The 21,135-nt window shown below is 47.3% G+C and overlaps 1 protein-coding gene across 1 annotated transcript in view; it reads right to left on the minus strand.

Moving 5' to 3' along the window:
- The window catches only part of KHDRBS3 (KH RNA binding domain containing, signal transduction associated 3), a 157,018-nt gene that overhangs the window by 17,741 nt on the left and 118,142 nt on the right, over nt 1–21,135 (minus strand). The window contains exons 6-7 of the mRNA XM_056854111.1: nt 19,844–20,036; nt 12,061–12,143 (exon numbers count right to left, since the gene is read on the minus strand). Of these exons, the coding sequence (XP_056710089.1) occupies nt 12,061–12,143; nt 19,844–20,036 (276 nt within the window). The remainder of the gene's footprint in view (nt 1–12,060; nt 12,144–19,843; nt 20,037–21,135) is intronic.

The following is a 21,135-nucleotide window of genomic DNA, read 5'->3' on the forward strand; positions in this document are numbered from 1 at the left end:
GCCAGTGACACATCCTTACCCTTAAGAACCTTTTCTAGCTCCTTCATGGCTGCCTTTCACATGAAGCCAGCTGGGTGACCTTGGGCCAGTCACAGTTCTCTCTCAGGCTCACCTACCTCGCAAAGTGTCTGTTGTGGGGTGGGAAAGGCAATTGTAAGCCGATTTAAGACTCCTTAAAGGTAGAGAAAAGTGGGGCATAGAAACCACCTCTTCTTCTTCTTGCTTTGGAAGCTACCATGCCCCATCTGCCCTGCAAGCGAGCAAGCAGCAATCTTTGTGCCTGCAGCAGGCGGGGATGAGCTCTGAAGCATTTCTTCTTTGCATACCTAGAGAGGACCTGAGAAACTGGCAATGTTTCCTGGGTCCTTCTGCAATTGCAAAAGCAAAATGCTCGGCAAAAAAACCCCTCTAGCACACTTCTTGTGACTAACGCTGAATAAGCCTTCCAGCTCTTCAGCTCATTTTAAAGTCGAAATGCATATTTTACTTTTAATGTAGCGCTGCTTTTATCGGGAAACAGGCATGTTTTCAAAAGGACAGAGAAGGCAGATGGTTCATTAAGGCCTGCTCTTACCGCCATTACTTACTTCCCTGGTAAAAGACAACGGATAATTTAGTCGAGCAGCATATTCCGAAGCTATGTCCATGTCTCCCCTCACAAAACATGCTCTGAATAAATTCCTTCAACTCCATCCCTGACAGACACCAACACAGGCTGATGCAGAGCCATTCATCGCAATCGGCTTTCACCACTGTCAAATTGGGGCTCAAGATAGGCTTAAGTAGTTTGAGCAGTGCGACAGAGGCTGTTTTCAATTGCCAACATTTAAAGACCAGCATCAAGCCGCTGCTGTAGCATTTAGCCCTTTCACACAGGTCATGAACACATGAGCACAAGAAGCTGCCTTATAGTGAATCAGACCCTCGGTCCATCAAAGTCAGTATTGTCTACTCAGACCGGCAGCGGCTCTCCAGGGTCTCAGGCAGGGGTCTTTCACATCACCTACATGCCTGCTCCCTTTAACGGGAGATGCCGGGGATTCAACCTGGGACCTTCTGCATGTGAAGCAAATGCTCTACCACTGAGCCACGGCCCCTCCCCAAACAGCAAGAACACATGAACACATTAAGCTGCCTTACAGTGAATCAGACCCTTGGTCCATCCAAGTCAGTCTTGTCTACTCAGACTGGCAGCAGCTCTCCAAGGTCTCAGCTGGAGGCCTTTCACATCACCTACTTGCCTAGTCCCTTTAACTGGAAATGCCGGGGATTGAATCTGGGTCCTTCTGCACGTCAAGCAGATGCTCTACCACTGAGCCACAGTTAGCTTCTGTTTTGTCTTCTTTCCTTTCATCCCTTAGAAGATCCTTGATCAATTGATCTTGAACAGCATATATCTAGTGTTGGAGGGATATAAGGACTGAAACAAATCTTGCCACTGACAATGTAGCCTTGGGGACCCTATCGCTTAGTAAAAAAAGTCATCATGTCAGTCACAGAGGCAGTGGATTTGTATGTTAAAAGGGGGGAAATATAGTGCAATCGAAGTTCCTCGTAAAAGCGGCATTCCAAAAGGGCATGAGTTAATGAGTCAATAGAGCCAGAAGAGCAAGGGCAGATCCTGTCTGAGTATGGTATATTCAGAATTCTGCCCTGCATATTTTGTCTTCTTACAATTTGAATGTTTCTAGGTGAGAATCAACCATCAATTGAAACCCCTCGTGCCCGGAAAGAGTCCTGAAAAGCCTGTTAGAAATGCTTCTTGAGTCGGGAGGGTCACTATTAAAATACATGTTTAGTTCAACTCATTAACATAATGTGAGTAGCCAATAGGTCAGTGGCTCACAAATGCGTTCATCGTTGACTAAACTCCGCCCCACCGGCCCAGCCTGAAGAGAGAAACCCCTTCACTGAGACCTCTGGAATTCTGTGTTGATGCTGGCAGAAAGGAGAACATGCATCTGCACTATGTGTTTGGAATGGTGCACATGGCAGGCGGACTCTAATCCAGACAACTGGGTTTGATTCCCCACTCCTACACATGAGCAGCGGACTCTAATCTGGAGAACCGGGTTGGTTTTCCCACTCCTACACATGAAGCCTGCTGGGTGACCTTGGGCTAGTCACTGTTCTCTCCGAACTCTCTCAGCCTCACCTACCTCACAAGGTGTCAGTTGTGGGGAGAGGAAAGGAATGTGATTGCAAGCCGCTTTGATTCTCCTTAAAAGGTAGAGAAAGTCGGTATATAAAAACCAACTGTTCTTTTTCTTATAACACCTCACTTTGTGGACAGGCCACAGAAGAACCAGTAAAAAGGGATACTAGCGATGATGCATACCTGTTCTCTCCAGGACCAGAGCAGCATGTCTATTATATTAGGTGCTGTGGAACACAGGCAGGATAATACTGCTGTGGTTGTCTTGTTTGTGGGCTTCATAGAGGCACCTGTTTGGCCGCTGTGTGAACAGACTGCTGGACTTGATGGACCTTGGTCTGATCCAGCATGGCCTTTCTTATGTTCTTATGTTCAGGGCTTTCCAGCTGCAATCGTGGATGGCTAAAATGCCTCAATCAGATGTGATTCAATGTGACTGATGGTTAACGACACCCAGATTTCAACCACACGGGTATGCAGCACACCTGATGCCTGACCAGTGCTCCCTTCTTCTATGCCTCCTGTCAGTTTCAATCCCACCTGAAAAGGTTATTTCCACATTAGGCACATATGGTTGAACGCAAACATATGAAGTTGTCTTGGAACGAGTCAGACCATTCATCAATCAAGGGCAGCATTGTCTGCTCTGACCGGCGGTGACCCTCTAGGGTCTCCGACAAGGGTCTCCCAGATCACCTGCTACCAGATTTAACTGGAGACTAAACCTGGGACCTTCAACATGCAAAGCGGATGCTCTGCCGCTGAGCCAAGCTCCCACCCAAAGTTCTGATGTGCCTGGCTCTCTGGTGACTGGAATGCCTAGAACAGTGGTGGTGAACCTATGGCACACGTGCCAGAGGGGGCACTCAGAGCCCTCTCTGTGGGCACGTGCGCCGTCACCCCAACACAGAGTTTGCCTGAGTTCGGCGCTGCGCGGAGGGGACGGCTCGCCTCGGGCACCGGCTGTTGGAGCGAGGGAAGGAAGGGCGCTGCTGCTGCTACTGCACTCCGAAGGCGCGACGCGGAGAAGCCAGCACAGGAGCGTAGCGCAGCCATCTCTGGGCTGGACGTGGCGCCTTCTCCTTCCCGGCCCAGAGTTGGAAGAGCGGCTTCTCGTTCTCCCGATCAGCGGCTCCTGGGGGCCGATGAAGCCGGGACTGTGAGCAGAGGAGGACGGCGCACCTATTGTTCCTCCCGGCACCGACTGCGGGGTTTGGGGCATTTTGGGGGGGAGGCCGATCCGGGCACATCCAGCGGGACCTGTTGTTGCGGCTCCTGTCATGAGCAGAGTAGGGGGGCGATCCCCCTGTCTGGTTCCTTCTCCAGGAGCGGGCCAAGCCGGCGCGGTAAGTTCGCCTCCTTTTCTGCTCACCGCGTGTGCTGCTCACTCCCGATGCAGCCGCCGAGAGCCGGGGAAACTTTGCGATTTCCAGCCGAGGGCTCGGGAAAGACCCTTGTTAATTGGGGGGGGGGGGGCTGAAAACCCCCTGGCTTCCCTATCCTCCTTCCCCCCTCCCGATTTCGTTCCAGTCTCTTCCGAGGAGACTTGGGGGGGGGCGAGGGATGAAAACTGGCAAACTTCCCGCTGCTTTCCAGCTGAGCCAGGTTCTCTATCGCCCCCGGTGTTCAGTGCCTGGTGCTGCAGTGAGCGCCAGTTTTTTTTTCTAAACGAAAACCTCAGTATTCAGGTTAAATTGCCGGGTTGGCACTTTGTGATAAATAAGTGGGTTTTGGGTTGCAGTTTGGGCACTCGGTCTCTAAAAGGTTCACCATCACTGGCCTAGAACATATTTCACTGACATCACTACCTACTCTTCAATCAATTCTCTCAGGGGAAAGCTTGGTATCACCCTGGTTCTCCAAAATGCAAAAAGGAAGGAAGGAAGGAAGGAAGGAAGGAAGGAAGGAAGGAAGGAAGGAAGGAAGGAAGGAAGGAAGGAAGGAAGGAAGGAAGGAAGGAAGGAAGGAAGGAAGGAAGGAAGGAAGGAAGGAAGGAAGGAAGGAAGGAAGGAAGGAAGGAAGGAAGGAAGGAAGGAAGGAAGGAAGGAAGGAAGGAAGGAAGGAAACAGAAAAGAGCCCTGTGGCGCAGAGTTGTAAGCTGCAGTACTGCGGTCCAAGCTCTGCTCACGACCTGAGTTCGATCCCAACGGAAGTCGGTTTCAGGAAGCCAGCTCAAGGTTGACTCAGCCTTCCATCCTTCCGAGGTCGGTAAAATGAGAACCCAGCTTGCTGGGGGTAAAGTGTAGATGACTGGTGAAGGCAATGACAAACCTCCCCGTAAACAAAGTCTGCCTAGTAAACATCAGGATGTGACATCACCCCATGGGTCAGGAATGATCCGGTGCTTGCACAGAGGACTACCTTTACCTTTAAAGGAACAGAGGAAGTGCTTCCTGTCCCTTGTTGTTCACTGTCTTGTCCAAAATCTTAAGTTATGGGCTGTTGGGACCCCACTGTAAATACATGATAGCTAAGCAACCTTATCGGGTCACACAAGACTGAAGCAGACACGTGCCCTACTGATGACTGCCTAATTTGAACCTGTCCTCAGCCTCAATTAAAGACTTCTTGTAAGCCTAAGAGAAAGGCCCTTCTATTGCTGAAATCCACAGCCACTCCACACGATCTGGGACTGGGATCAGGCCTTTCAGGACCAAAACCATCGCTTTTCTAGACTGACTTGAACAGCAGCACTTCTATGAAGAAGAGTTGGTTTTCATATGTCGACTTTCTCTACCACTTAAGAATCAAACCGACTTACAATCACCTTTCCCTTCCCCTCCCCACAACAGACACCCTGTGAGGAAGGTGGGACTGAGACAGCTCTTAATAGAACTGTGACTAGCCCAAGGTCACCCAGCTGGCTTCATGTGTAGGAGTGGGGAAACAAATCCAGTTCACCAGATTAGCATCCGACACTCATGTGGAGGAGTGGGGAATCCAACCCGGTTCTTCAGATCAGAGTCCACCGCTCCAAACCACTGCTCTTAACCACTACACCATGCTGACTCTATGTTAGATACCAAGCCCTGGATGAAACTCGACAGGACTAGCGCCTCAGCGAAAGGTTGCAGGCTTAGAATACACATGTGGGTATGACTTGAAGGAGCTCAGTTGGCTTAGATAAAATTCAGTGCACTGGAAACACAACTGTTTGCCATTAAATTTTAGTGCAACTTCTAAATCTCAACGCCACCACTTTTGAACATCTGCCTCCAACGAGCGTCTCCAAACTCAAATATTCTAATTGAAGCGCATGCTTTAAAAACAAAGCAAAGACAAGCTAAAGAAATTCTGAAGAATTTTACTGGCTCGCCCCTCCGGCAGCATATAAACATTAAGCCTGCGACTGATAACCGCAGGGTGACATACACCACAGCTTCGGTGATCTCGGCCTCTTGCTAACAGGCACTGCGGCTTTGATGTGTGAAATCATTCTTCCCTACAATGCTCTTGTTTTGCTTTAAACTAGAGCGACTCTCTTTTTGTCTTGTGCGTTTAATTTAGTCCTCTGCTGCAACCACCGCAGTAGCTTCAAGCACAGCATTTGCTTACATGTGGCATTTTTACCCGAATGCCAAATGTGTATTTCTCGAGCGGACTCTATGATCAAAAGCAGACTAACAGCCACAACTTTACTGCGGCAGAATGCCAGCCGAGGACCTGGGAGAAGCAGGTTTGAATCCCCATTCTGCCAAGCTTACTCAGTGGCCTTGGGACAGTCTCACGCTCAGTCTTGCCTGTCTGTTGTGGAGATAAAACAGATGGGAGAACAGCGTAAGCTACTTTGGGTGGTTACTGCGGAGAAAAGCAGGGTATCATGATCTAAATAAATACAAGTATGGCAGTTAAGAGAAGGGCATGATATCCTAGAGCATGGCTCTTAACAGGACAAAAAAAAAACTGGTAGGAAAAAAAAATAGAGAGCCCCATGGCGCAGAGTGGTAAGCTGCAGAACTGCAGTCAAAAGCTCTGCTCGCAACCTGAATTCGATCCCAACGGAAGTCGGCTTCAGGTAGCCACCTCAAGACTGACTAAGCCTTACATCCTTCTGAGGTTGGTAAAATGAATACCCAGCTTGCTGGGAGTAAAGTGTAGATGACTGAGGAAGGCAATGGCAAACCACCCGTAAACATTATCTGCCGAGTAAATGTTGAGATGTGACGTCACCCCACGGGTCAGTAATGACCTGGTGCTTGCACAGGAGACTACCTTTACCTTTAGGAGAAAAATGATCACGATAATAAATTACAGTTGAAAGAGGACAAAAAATATAATGCTAGCACAAATTCAGAAAACAACCCATTAAGTAACAGCAGCTATCACTGCAGTGATAGACCGTGATAACACTAGTGACGCAATGAATTCCAAAATAAATGTGAGAATGAGACAGAAGTTGGATTTAAGCTTCCTAACCCCAGGAGAGCCAGAATAGTGTATTAGTTAACAGTGGTGGACTCTAATCTGGAGAACCGGGCTCGATTCCCCACTCCTCCATATGAAGTCTGCTGGGTGACCTTGGGCCAGTCACAGTTCTCAGCCCACGGAGGCAGGCAATGGCGAACTGCCTCCAAAAGCCTCTTGCCTGGAAAACCCTACGGGGTCACTATACGTCAGGTGTAACTTAACAGCACTTTTCAACACCACCATCCCCAGGAGAGTCAGAATTTTAGATTTCCCTAACACTCCGGACTCTGGCCTGCTCAGAAGTACAATAACTGCAGAAAGATCTGGGGTTCCGGACGTGTGCTTGTTACAGTACCCAGGGATGCTGGCAACCATGGGAAATGTAGTCTCCCATTGTCCTAGCTGGCTTATCTGTGGCCGGAGTCAGGCTACAGCATCTCTCAGGCATAGGGCAGGGAAGAAGCACAAACAAAGTAAAAAGAGTCCAAGGTCAATCAAGAGCCAGAAGAGTTGCAAGAGCCGGTTATCAGTCCAAGGTCAGGAGTAAATCAGACCAGTGGCAGTAGGTTCCGCGTTTGGCAAACAAGTTGCAGCCACATCCTGAAGTTCTTTTCCGGGAACTTTATTGCTGAAGCCTGCCTCTAGGAGCCACCCTGCCAACACTCTTCATCTGAGCTTCCCCCACGTAGATTATATCTGGCGGCCAATCTCACGCTGTGACGGTGTCCCTGAATCTCATTGCACAGTCTTCTGTGGTGGCCTTCCATGGGGACTGGTGACCCTGGAGAGCTGGGGCCAGGGTCTGGGGCTACTGCCCCTGGTGGGGGAGGGACCTCTGGGCTGCCTAGTGGCTGCACCTCAAAGGATGTCTGGGTCTGGTGTTCCTGCTGGCCCTCTGCTGACACCCAGGGTCACTCCTCCTCTGAGGAGTCCTCACTATCATGGATCACAGGCTGGACCATGACACCCGTGGTTGCAGGCATCCCTGGACACAACAGTAAACCACTCCAATTGATCTCTAAGTTTATCAAGTCAAGGAAACCCTACTGCGCTAAGCTTCACAGAAGCAGGAAGAAGAATAAGAAGCAGGACGAAGGAAGAAGAAGGAGAGTTGGTTTTTATATGCCAACTTTCTCTACCGCTTAAGGAAGAATCAAGCCGGCTAACAATCACCTTCCCTTCCTCTCCCCACAACAGACACCCTGTAAGGTAGGTGGGGCTGAGAGAGCTCTAGGAGCTGTGATTAGCCCAAGGTCACCCAGCTGGCTTCGTGTGTAGGAGTGGGGAAACCAACCCGGTTCTCCAGATTAGCCTCCACCGCTCATGCGAAGTGGGGAATCAACCCGGTTCTCCAGATCAGAGTCCACTGCTCCAAACCACCGCTCTTAACAACTACACCATGCTGGCAACGATTGTCTCAGTCACCCTGCCCATGCCACCATCCTTCACGCAGCTTACAAGAACTAACCCACAATGAAGTCAAACATTCCTGTAAAATTCATTTGCCTCTTCTCAGAACCAATTAGATCGAAAGTCGGAGCAGGCTGCAGTCCAGTGAAAAGCAGAAACGGAGCGTCGCTGGGCAGGTAGCAACACGACCCCCCACCCCCCAATTCTGGCAACCTTGTCACATAATCTGAATTTTAGTAACAAACCTCATTCTCTGCCATGTTAACTCTCCGCAGCATCTGTCACTGCTATGAATGGTTGATCATAAGTACCTCTGTAGTCATCTTGGTGCTATTAAGCAGATGGCAGCGTTAAATCCAAATGATGTAGTACATCTCCCCGGCGGACTTTGTTTCCATACTCTACCATTATTCCACAATTCCTCTGTGATAAATCTTATGTATTCTGGAGAACATTAAATAGGGAGCCGACATCAGCAATTGATTTACTGGCGGCGGTTTGCGTTTGCCCCCGTTATCGTCTCGGCAAACACTTGCGAGGGGAAAACGGAGGAAGCCCTCCAGGCCCACGGGCCGTTGGCCTAATTTCCCATAATGTAATGTTTTTTAAACAGATTTTGCGTTTCAGCACAATTTGTCTTTGCGGAACGCGCCTAAACTGCAGTTTGCAGATCTTAAGGAATAAAGCCCTCCTTTAAAATCCTGTCCTCCCATTAGGTTCTAATCAGAGGGATTTTGTGATGAAATTGCTCTGGTATTTACGTTCTGCAACCATTCAGAGAGCTGGGTTCTTGGGACGCTAAATCTGAGTAAGATTACTGTGCAGTGCAGAGCTCAATGGGTATTATAATGTAATTCAGTAGTGCTCTATACTGGGAGTTAAGCGAACAAAGACAGTATAAAGGCATTTATGTAACACATGCATTAATGCAGGCACACAAACTAAGGAGGCTAGCGAGGTTGGAGAAGGGGGCATTTGAACATTTATTTATTTCATCTATCCCGTTTTCCTCCCCAATATAGACCCAAAGTGGGCTTACATTGTTCTCTTCCCCGTTTTCTCTTCACAACAACCCTGCGAGGTAGGATAGGCGGAGTGTGTGACTTGCCCAAGAGCACCCACCAAGCTTCCATGGCAGAGTGAGGATTCGAACCTGAGTCTCCCAGATTATAATCCGACACTATAATTACTAAACCTACTATACCTTTTGCTGTTTGAGTTACTGTTAGACGGTACCGTTTGCAGAGAAAAACTCCATCAACTCCTACTGATGCAGGGGAGCTTTCGAGATGAGGTCGGTAAATAAATCATACAAAAACAGCCTGTTAATAGAACCACCCCACCTTTTTGCTTGCTTTAACTTGTGTGTCAAAACCAAGCTTGTACCAGATGGACTGTCACACGGCTTGTCACAAATGACCAGAATACAACTCAGACCAATGCTCAGTAAAGTGTGTGTTAAGTGCCGTCAAGTTCCTTCTGACTCATGGCGACCCTATGAATCAATGTCCTCCAAAATGTCCTATCCTTAACAGCCATGCTCAGGTCTTGCAAACTGAGGGCCGTGGCTTCTTATGTAGAGTTGATCCATCTCTTGTTGGGTCTTCCTCTTTTCCTGCTGCCTTCCACTTTTCCTAGCATGATTGTCTTTTCCAGTGACTCTTGTCTTTGCATAATGCGGCCAAAGTATGACGGCCTCAGTTTAGCCATTTTAAACTTTTAGGGTCAGTTCAGGCTTGATTTGATCTATAACCCACTGATTTGTCTTTTTGGCAGTCCAGGGTATCCGTAACACTCCTCCAACACAACATTTCAAAGGAATCTAATTTCTTCCTATCAGCTCTCTTCATTGTCAGTAAAGTACACCCCAAGCTCAGTAAAGTACACCCCAACATTATTGTTCTCAAAGTTCACTGCGGAAAACTGGACTAGCTTAGCATCAGCTTGTCTCATTAAGAATGTGTCAATTTGATGCGGCTGACTTCCACTGGGCATCAGCCTTCAGTGTTAAGGGGTTATTGTAATCTTTCCCGCTTTAGGCTTGATTCAAAAATGAATGCTGCCGAGGCACAAGAACTCGCCAGCAGGACTTTGCATGGGTAGAGAGGCCCAGCTTAAACGAGGCAGCCGGTGTGTGACTTCTGCTTCACTATTATCATGCTTTGATCAGCCAGTCAAAGGGAGCCAAGCAACTACAGCCAACATAACTCACAGATGTACATCCTATGGTGCCACAGATCTAAGTTTTGACTGTATTTTATATTATAATCATTGAGTTTTATACCTATAGGATTTTAATGATTTATGAATAGCTGATTGCTTTAAGCTGCCCTAAGCCCCACCTGGGAGGGGAAAGGGCGGGGTAGAAGTTAAATAAAGCAAAAAATAAAATAAAATCCTGAGTTGCCAGAAGTAATTCTTTTAAAAATCCACTAACAGCCCATTCCTGAGGGGGAGGGTTGCGCTGGTGGCCTTGCCCTTACCTGGAAAACCTGTGGAACCGCTCCATTGGGTTGCACAGGGCTACGCCACCTTTCTCCAGGTAAGGGCAAAGGGGGCGTTCCCAGCCCAAAAAGGCTTAGGACGCCACCTAAAGGCAACTCCTCCCCTGACCCGGCAGGGGAAACGCCCCGGGAACGCCACCGGGAGGACGGTGCACAGAAACGCACCATCTGGATGCTGGGGCAAGGCTGTGACGGCGCTGCTACGGCAGTGCAAGGAAGATGGCATGCGTGCCCCTCCATCGGCGTCCATGCCACCCTTGGCGGCGTAAGTGGCACAGGTGCCGGCGCAGGGGGCTTGGACGCCAGCACAGCCCCTTCTTGGCCTCCTAAGGACTTTAGTCCTTTCGGCTCAGGAATGAACTGTAATTCTTCTAGTTATATAGCTTGGTGCCAATGTGAACAACCCCCTTAGGCTAAGCCATGGAAATATGAAATCATGTTTGCTTTGTGGTCCACACCCATGTAATAGAGGTGGATCCCTAGAGCTGAGATGACATGAATTTTCAAAATATGCCACTTTAAAAAAATTCTTCCACAATTTGCACAAGAAAGCCCATTACAAAATTCTGAAAGTATTGCCAGTTAAAAATCACAGACCCTGGAATTTAATATTTACCTACTAACGCACAAACACAAACAAATCATGCATGGCTAAAGATACTGACAACTATGCTTCCATGTTTAATTATTTAGTGCACTGTACACCAAAATAAAGTCACTTTCTTTTTGTTGGAAGTAAGTCACAAGTGGTCTAATTTACTTATATAATCAGTTATATTCTCACACGTTGTAGCCCTTGAATGTGAAATCACAGTCTGTTCACACAACCTAGAAGTTGATCAAGGGGATGAAATTTTGGCAGGAGAAACCGGTAGATAAGCCAGGGGGGCTGGATATACCGCAATCACAAACTGGGATACATGACAGCATTAAAACAGCACGGTGATCTGGAGAATGCAGAGAAGGGAACAAAATCGCTCCAAGTGAAGTGTGACCCTCAAAGTGACGGACAAATAGACAAAAAGGGAAGAAAAAACTCAAACTTAACTAGACAAAGAACCTTAAAGTTGAGCTGAAAATTATAACAAAACACTAATATTATTTATTATGCAATATACACTGAATTAAAAACACTGGGCCTTAAATATACAGGCTGATCAATTAAAATAATATATAAAAATAGTTGCTAATTTCCCAAGATAATTGATGATAAAAAATCAATGTAAATGACCAATAATAAAAACTCGTTTGGATTATTTATTGGTCACTAGCATTGTTTTTTATCAATTAAGTTGGGAAATTAGCAACTATTATTATATATTATTTTAATTGATCAGCCTGTATATTTAAGGCCCAGTGTTTTTGATTCAGTGTACACTTAATAATAAATACTTCTAGTATTTTGTTATAATTTTAAGCCCAACTTTAAGGTTCTTCCTCAAAGTGATCAAGACGCGATGCTCTTACAAATGCACGGATCCTCCGCATGTTAACAAAGCCAGGTGCGCCCAGCAAAACCTCTGCCCCTTGACAATGAGCTCGGAATCACAATCGTCCTAAATACATGAAGGAACTCTCCCTTACCTTTGTGCTGAAGTACTATAGCTGTTATCATAGGAATCATAACTCTGATCGTCATACGAAGTGCCATATCCATCGTCATAATCCTGGGGGAGGAAAAGGTCAGTGTTAACACTTCAAGACAGCTACCCCAAAACACTTGAGACTCCTGCTTTTTTAGGCGAAAACAGCGCTCTTCCCCCAGTTTGTCCCTCAGTTACCACTTCTGTTGAGAGGGTGAAATGTACCTCAACCCACATATATGTACAGTTACCTTTTGCCCTATAAAGCAATCACAGTCATTAAAAAAAAAAAAAAAAAAAACCCTTTCCAACCAGGGTCAGAACAAGAGCAGCAGATGAGGGTCAAGTCCCAAGGCCGAATCCAAATTTTATTTTGTGCCCAACCCCAGGAAGTTAGACTTGTGTTTCTACAACAGCAGTTCCCCGGGCCACATGAGAAACAGATGAGTTTCAGACCCTGTTTGTGATCTGGTCTGGGAGTTCCCAATTCAAAGGAAGAAGAAGAAGTTGTTTTTTTATACCCTGGTTTTCTCTACCTTTAAAGGAGTCTCAAAGCAGCTTACAATCGCCTTCCCCTCCCCACAACAGACACCTTGTGAGGTAGGTGAGGATGAGAGAGTTCAGAGAGAACTGTGACTGGCCCAGTCACCCAGCAGGCTGCATGTGGAGGAGTAGGGAATCGAACCCGGTTCCCCAGTTTTCCAGATGAGAGTCCACCGCTCTTAACCACTACACCACACTGGACAAGGGTTCAAAAGTCCACCAACATGCCCCAAGACCTCAGCTGAGCACCTGAATTAGCTATTTGGATCCAACAATGAAGGACGAAAGTGAGCTGTTAAGTATAATTACAGTGGTCTACCTATGTATGTTCCCCAGGTCACTAGCGTCATCCGTAACTTTCAATCTGGAAATGCCTGCGTTGGGAGCAAAGCCCAAACCACCACCTGTGGCCTAAAATCACGGAAAAGGGGGCTCCTGCCACCCAATTACCCCCTTTCTCACCCAGAGAGATACTTGCGCTCAGTTTGATGCTTCAGTTCCCCAGGCCCCAACAGTCATTCTCCTCTGAGGCAAGGGCATCTTGATCTGTGAGTTGTTTTCCTTGCTCCATCTGGGTAGGCAGGACCAATTTTTGGAATCCTCCTCCCTCTCTAATCAGTCTACTACAGGGAGGGAGGAGGATTCCAGTCCCAGTACGTCAGGGACCACAATACCTATCCAATGGCCTACAAAAGCGGCCATGAAGGCTAAGGGGCTAGAACAGGAGGTTCAGCAGCCAGACAAAATTGCGTCCCCTGCCTCTTCCTTAGACACCGAGGCTGAGGAGCGCGAAGAGGGAGAATTCAATTCAGAGGAAGAACCTTCCCAATCTGATGGCCAACATACCACATTATTTTCTGGAGAGGACTATCAAGGCCTGCTGTCCAAGGCCATTTTGGCCCTAGATTTAAATGAAGAATCTGTTTCCCCAAAGGAGACAGAGAAAAAAGTCTACGCTAAAGCAAGGCATGAAAGAATGCTCTCCCAGAAAACAGGTCCAAAATAACCTGGTTCCCTTCCCTGAATTCTTTATAAGGGCTATTCGGGAAGAGTGGGGCAATCCCTCCGCCAACAGACAGGTACCTCCAGCCATCAAAAAGCTGTATGGTCTTGCACCACATGCGATGAACATGCTTAAGGTTCCTCTAGTGGACGCCCCCGTACTGGACTTGCAGACCCCTGGCCTGGTTCCAGAGGATAGAATCTCTGGGATCAGCTAGATCGAAAATCTGACTCCCTGGCGAGAAAAGCGTATGAGGCCTCGGCTCTCACCATTCAATCTAGTGCCACTACATCCATATTTGCTAGAGCTTCCTATCTATGGGTCAAAAAGATTATCCAACTGGTTCCTGATGAGAACCGATGGGTAATTGGAGGCCTTGAAAGGGTCTTAAGTGCTACTGCTCTCATGGCAGATGCATCTCTCGACACTATGTCGTTTGTGGCCTGTTGTATGGCATCTGTCACTTCTCTGAGAAGGGCTCTTTGGTTGAGAGCCTGGCCAGCCGATCTCAGGGCAAAGACTATCTGATGTCCTATCCTGTAAAGAAGGGTAGACTCTTTGGGGGAAACTCGACAGTATTCTGGTCGAGACCAGGGATAAAAAACAAGCCCTTCCTAGGCAACTTAGGAAGGAACATCGCCCTACATCATATTTTTCCTTTTGATCCTCAAAGGTACCCTCCAGATTCAGGTCCGACTGTCGTAGAGGATCTTGGGGTAACAGTTCCTGGGGCAACACCAGATCCTTTTGTAAAGGGGAAGATTTCAAAGATCACAGGGCCAACAGCCCAGATCAGACAAGGCGGACAAGTTCCCCAATAATAATTTGCAGTGACGCCGACCCTCCAGAGGTGGGAGGGAGACTCCAGCACTTCAGTGCAAGGTGGTCTCTATCCAGCCCAGACAAATGGGCGTCCAAGCCCAGACAAATGGGCGTCCAAGATCCTTTCCCAAGGATACCTACTGGAACTTACCTCCCAGCCTCGTGACCATTACATCTGCTCCCCAATCTCTCACAGGGAAAACAAGCGTGTCAGAACTCTCAGGGCCATTCAACACTTGTCCCAAATCAGAGCCATAGAACAGGTTCCCACTCTCGAAAGGAACCAGGGGGTTTACTCCATCTTTTTTACGGTCCCCCAAAAGAATGGGGACTGGAGGGCCATTTTCAATTTAAAGTATGTCAACAAAAGGATGGCTTACAGACATTTTCAGATGGAGACCTTAAAGTCAATCATGGAATCACTCCAATCTGGCACCTTTATGACCGCGGTGGACCTGACCAAAGCATACCTTCATGTACTTATTCATCCCTCTCACAGACGGTATCTACGCTTCACACATGCTCAAGATCATTTCCAGTTCCGGGCCCTCCCATTTGGTTTGGCCTCTGCCCTGAGGGTCTTTACAAAGATCCTGGTTACGGTCATAGCATCCCTCAGACAGGAGAGTATCCAGGTACATCCGTATCTGGATGATATCCTGGTCTGTGCCACCAACATGGAACAACCCAGAGAGCATTCGGCGAGAGTAGTTCAGATCCTGCAGGAGCACGGCTACCTGATAAACTTCTCCAAAAGCTCACTGAAACCCTCCCAAAATATGATCCACCTAGGATCAACTCAAAGACCAACACCCTGTCCCTGCCACAAGAACGGATTTCAAAAATAGTGTCCTTAACGGCGGCCACAACCAAGTCAAGGTCTGACAGACTTATGTCCCTGGCGAGACTCATGGGGCGTATGGTCGCCTGCATTGCAATAGTTCCCTGGGCACGGTTCCGTTCCAGACCTCTCCAGTGGTTGTTGCGACCACACCAGAGTGACATTGCGAGAAAGAGACAGACTCATCCCAATCCCTCTCGAAGTGAAACACTGCCTTCTGAGCTTGGGAAATACCTGGAGATTTTTTTTGGGGGGGTGGAGCCTGAGGAGGGTGGGGTTTGGGGAAGGGAGGAACTTCAATGGAATATACTGCCATAGAGTCCACCTTCCAAAGCAGCCATTTTCTCCAGGGGAACTGGTCTCCACTGCCTAGAAATCAGTTGTAATAGTGGGAGTTCTCCAGCCACCACCTGGAGGTTGGCAACCCTAGTGGGGAATCAAACCTAGCTCTCCAGAACCTGGTATTCCTTGGTGGTCTCCCATCCAAGTCTTAGGTTCTGAGATCAGGGCCTTAGTGGAAGTACCCACTATACCCACTAATACCCACTATAATTTCTCAAGAAATTCCAAAATGGCATGTAGGCTCAGCAAAGTTGGGGATCCGTGGCTTAGGCTTTACACAAACAAATATGATTTACTTGACAAAAAATAAAATAAAGAAACAGAGAATAATGTAATGGTTTTCAGCAGGTTATAGCACCAAAAAAGAAGGCAAGATACTCATCTCAAATTCTCCTACTACCTATAGATTCCCTTTAAATAGCAGTCATCAAGTGGAGCTCAAGAACCCTTTAAAGCTTGCCCTTAATTAGGTTTTACATCTTCATGTTAATGTTTTCTGTGTTTGAGGTTTCGAGTGCTGCACATTTATTCTAATCTGGCCAGTTCTGCATATAAATTGATATATTCTGAATTTTAAATAAATCAGAGATTTGAAAGCAAAGTGAAATTAGGCCCACCACTGGTTTTTGAAATGCAAAACCCTCTTGCGGTCCTGGAGAGTTCTGTCTGGTCATGTTATATATTTTGTATTACGTACATAGGGAAGGGGGACTTGTCCCTTTGATGCCTCAGAAGAATTTTACTGAAAGCAGTTTGCCATATTACATAAGAAAAGTCTGCTAAAGCCCATCTTACGCCAATGAAACTAGAATCCTATTTTTAAAAGCTCCACATTCCTTCACTAAGCTGAAAAAATTCTTGCTGAAAGTTACAGCTTGAGAGATTCTGGTGCTTAAAAAAAAAAAAAAGGCTTCCAGTTTCAGCATAAAACCTTCAGAAAATCCCCTGGATGCAGGCCACTTCATGTGTGGTTTCAAAATGGCAAAAAATGTAACGTGTGAAGGTGACAAAACATGAGTCTGGAATTGCAGGTATGCCAGGTACGTGGGGCAAGAAGCGGCTGCCTATTAAGGATACGCTTTGTGGGAAACCTAGAGTTGCTGCTGTGATAGTGTACAGAAATGACCCTGACAACAGCCAATGGAGATAAACCAGATGATGATGATGAAGAAGAAGAGTTGGTTTTTATATGCCGACTTTCTCTGCCACGTAAGGGAGAATCAAACGGGCTTACAATCACCTTCCCTTCCTCTCCCCACAACAGACACCCTGTGAGGTAGGTGAGGCTGAGAGAGCTCTAACAGAGCTCTAGCTGAGACGTTTCTCAAGTTAATAATACTATTTCACCAGCAGGGGAAAAATAAGTTTAAGCTTTTAAACATTTATTCTAAGCATCTTGCTTTTTTTTTTAAAAAAAAGATCGTCATGAGCATAACTATTTTGGAAGGCTACTGAATGGTCAGGTATTTCCAGTGTTTCTAAGCAAGCCTAATGGGGCATTTGTAAAGTTTTAATGTTTAAACCCTACCAGATTTGTTTTTCAACAGATGCTGCCATCAGCGAGGCACAGTATGCCATGGGAGCACTTTGTAAAAATACATCTAATGAGAAACAGTTGGTTCGAAAGGCATTAATAAATACCCAGATACGTTCATGGATCACCTTGACAGAAGTCTGCGCTAAGAGTTGATCAGACAAATGGGATGTGGGGCATACTTTGACAAAAATTACCCAAAACTGAATTCCAGGGAAGTGAAAGCTAGGCAGGGGTTCCTCAATGAGAATATCACAAATGCCTGACAAACTTTTCTGAACTAGTTTGGACGAAGGGCTGATTGTGACTTTAAGGGACATGGGGGCAATGGGGCTGCTGGACTTGGACCCAGCCAGCAGCAACACAGTCACCACCAATGGCCAGGTCTGAGCTCAGCAGTCCTTGTGGGGCTGCTGGTGCTTGGCTTCTTCCTAGCCACCAACCGCCCTTCAGGGTAAAGTTCCCCTGGAGAAACTGATCTGCCACTGGTATCGCCCAACACTACTCACCCAAGCAAGTAAGGAAATGCATGAAGACTTCTGAGTAAACTTAGCACTAATGGGATAAGAGGAGAACATAAGAAAAGCCAGGCTGGATCAGACCAAGGCCCATCAAGTCCAGCAGTCTGTTCACACAGTGGCCAACTAGGTGCCTCTAGGAAGCCCACAAACAAGACGACTGCAGCAGCACCATCCTGCCTGTGTCCCACAGCACCTGATAGAATAGGCATGCTCCTCTGAACCAGAAGAGAATAGGTATGCATCATGACTAGTATTAATTTTGACTTGTAGCCATGGATAGCCCTATCCTCCACGAACATGTCCACTCCCCTTAAAGCCTTCCAAGTTGGCAGCCATCATCACATCCTAGGGCAGGGAGTTCCACAGTTTAATTATGCGTTGTGTGAAGAAATACTTCCTTTAATCTGATTTGAATCCCTCACCCTCCAGCTTCAGCAGATGACCCCACGTTCTAGTATTACGAGAGAGGGAGAAAAGCTTCTCCCTGTCCACTCTCTTCATACCATGCATAAGGTTCTGTGAGCATAGTTTTGTCAGATTTCAGAAGCTGAGCAGGGTCAGCCCTGGTTAGTATTTGGATGGGAGACCGGGGTTGTTACACAGAGGCAGGCAATGGGAAGCCACCGCTGTTCGTCTCTTGCCTTGAAAACCCTCCGGGGTCGGCCATAAGTCAGCTGCGACTTGAAAACACTTTACACATGCACAGGCATGAGGCACACTGTTCTAAGGAGGCCCAGACAGGTGGCAAGGAAAAGGCAACTTTGTGCACGCAAAGATGTTCCCCATACTTGGGCATCTGGGAGGTCTGAGGGAACAACATTGGAAGGATGTAGGATTGGGGAAAGTCTAATGCAAGTTCCGGGATGGGCAGGTTTGAGATCTACTTTTCTTTTCTTTAAAGCAGTGCTTTGAGATTCATCAGCTGCAGCTAGATGCAAAATTACAAAACAGGGGGTTGGATCCAATGTTTTCCATCAGTAGACCAGAACTCTCGTGTCCCCCCTCCCCCCCCACACACACACACAAAATGATGCTCCTGGGAGATAGACCATGACAAATAATTTGAGGGGGGCATGCAGCAGGAAGGTGGAACCAGTAAGAACTGCTAATTTTGTCTGGGTCCACCCTCAGGAGGTGGAGCGAATCAAAACTGCCTGGGGTACTACATATAAGCCACACACAGGGGTATCTACCTATAAACATACATATTTTTTGAAAAGCTTCTTCTTTCCACATTAGCTAAAGGTGGCTTACTATCAGAATCACAGCAAATTCACATCACAAATAGTTAAAACACACAGGAAATTGAAAGCTTCATAAGAAAAGGAGCAAGCTAATGCTAATTACAGCTCTAAAGACACACAAAGAAATCCCATTTTAATAACTAGTGGCATGAGGCCAGTTTCAAGGGGGGGGGGCAACGCTGAAAAAGCCCTTCCTCTGGTTGCCATTTGCCTCCCCTCAGAAGGAGGAATAGGAGGAGGAAGAACAGGAGTTGGTTTTTATGCCGACTTTCTCTACCACTTAAGGAAGAATCAAACCGGCTTACAATCACCTTCCCCTCCCCACAACATACACCCTGTGAGGTAGGTGGGGCTGAGAGAGTTCTAAGAGAGCTGAGACTAGCCCAAGGTCACCCAGCTGGCTTCATGTGTAGGAGTGGGGAAGCAAATCCAGTTCACCAGATTAGCCTCCGCCATTCATGTGGAGGAGTGGGGAATCAAACCCGGTTCTCCAGTTCACAGTCCACGACTCTAAACCATGGCTCTTAACCACTACACCATGCTGGCTCCCTGCCGCCATCTGTGCCAGCCTTCACAACCCCAAAACCTGGCTGGCTGGGCTCTTCTCCTCGACTGCTGCTTGCACCCTCAACCTCTTCTGACAGCCTTCTCATTATTCAGTTTGTCCCAAGAGCAGCCTTTGGTTGTTAAAGCAGTTTAGGATTGATAGAGAAGTATTGCACATATTTCCATTTTTTCCCACGAACCGAAACCACAACCAACCTATCAAGCCTCCTGTCCCAGCAACACTGTTTCACCTCTCTCTACCCCGTCCTGTGGCTTCTTAACCCAGCTGCATGAAAGTTCTGACCCCCTTTTGGTTCCTCAACCAGAGTTTGAGAAACACTGGCGTACTGAAGGCCTACATCCACAAAAACGATGTGACTGAACTTACATATTCTCTGTAGGTATCCTGCGCCAGAGGTGGTGGAAGAGGTCGGTAGCCAGCGGATGGAGGGACTCCTCTTGCCCTGGGAGTCAGAAGGCCACGGCCACGAGTGACAGGACCTCTGCCGGGAAGTACTCCTCTGGGTGCCGGGGCCCCTCTTGGAACGCCTGCAGGTGGGGGCGGCACGCCTCCACGGACTCTACGAACAAGACCATAGATTTATATATTAAAAGCACAGTCCAATCCCTTCTGTCCACAAGACTCTACGGTGAACCATGGTCTTGACATCAGGACTACGGCTAAGAGAGAACAATCCTGCAAAGGAACATTCTAACCAATGGTCTCTTGTTTATTTCTTCTCTAACCGGCTTCCCAGAGAAAAAAGGGATTTTGGAGATCACAATAACAGAGAAAACAGCATAATAGAGAAAACAGCATAAAATAATCATCATAACCAAATAGCTCCCCTCCCCAATACATTCAAAAAAACATGCCTGACAGTGAATTTTCAAGCAAACAAATAATGAACTGAACATTCATGACCAAAGGGAGAACTGAATGAATGATAACTCCACGTGGGTAAGTTTAATTTATTTACTTCATTTATACCCCACCTTTCTCTCCAAAGGGGAGCCAAGGCACCTTACAGTGCTCTGTCTCTTTTATTGGCACTACTGTGGGGGGGCATGATGGCTCTTAAGCACCCGGTGCCTTTGAACTCCCTGCCCCAGGATGTGGTGGTGGCTGTCAACTTGGAAGGCTGGAAGAGGGGAGTGGACATGTTCGTGGAGGATAGGGCTATCCCATGGCAACTAGTCAAAATGGATTCTAGCCATTATGCATACCTATTCTCTATTACAGGGAAATATGATAGAGGTCAATAAAATTATGCATGGTATGGAAAGAGTGGACAGGGAGAAGCTTTTCTCCCTCTCTCATAGTACCAGAATGTGAGGTCATCTGCTGAAGCTGGGTGGCCTCGGGCCAGTCATTCCAGTCTCACCTACCTCAAAGGGTTGTTGTAGAATAAACAGCAGGAAGGGTGTCTGTTGTGGGGAGGGGCAGGGAAGGCGATTGTAAGCTGGTTTGATTCTTCCTGAAGCGGTAGAGAAAGTCGGCATATAAAAATCAACTCTTCTTCTTTTTCTTCTTCATCAACCTGGCTGGTCCAAATGGACCAGTGGTGTTTGGAATGGGGAACCCCCTTGCCCTCTTCCCTGTCAGAATACACAGTCCATGAGCTCCAGTAACTTCTTTAGATTATGTGTCACATGCAGTGTGGGCACGTAGGCACACAA

The sequence above is a fragment of the Euleptes europaea genome, chromosome 8, assembly GCF_029931775.1.
Source record: "Euleptes europaea isolate rEulEur1 chromosome 8, rEulEur1.hap1, whole genome shotgun sequence".
NCBI lineage: Eukaryota > Metazoa > Chordata > Lepidosauria > Squamata > Sphaerodactylidae > Euleptes > Euleptes europaea.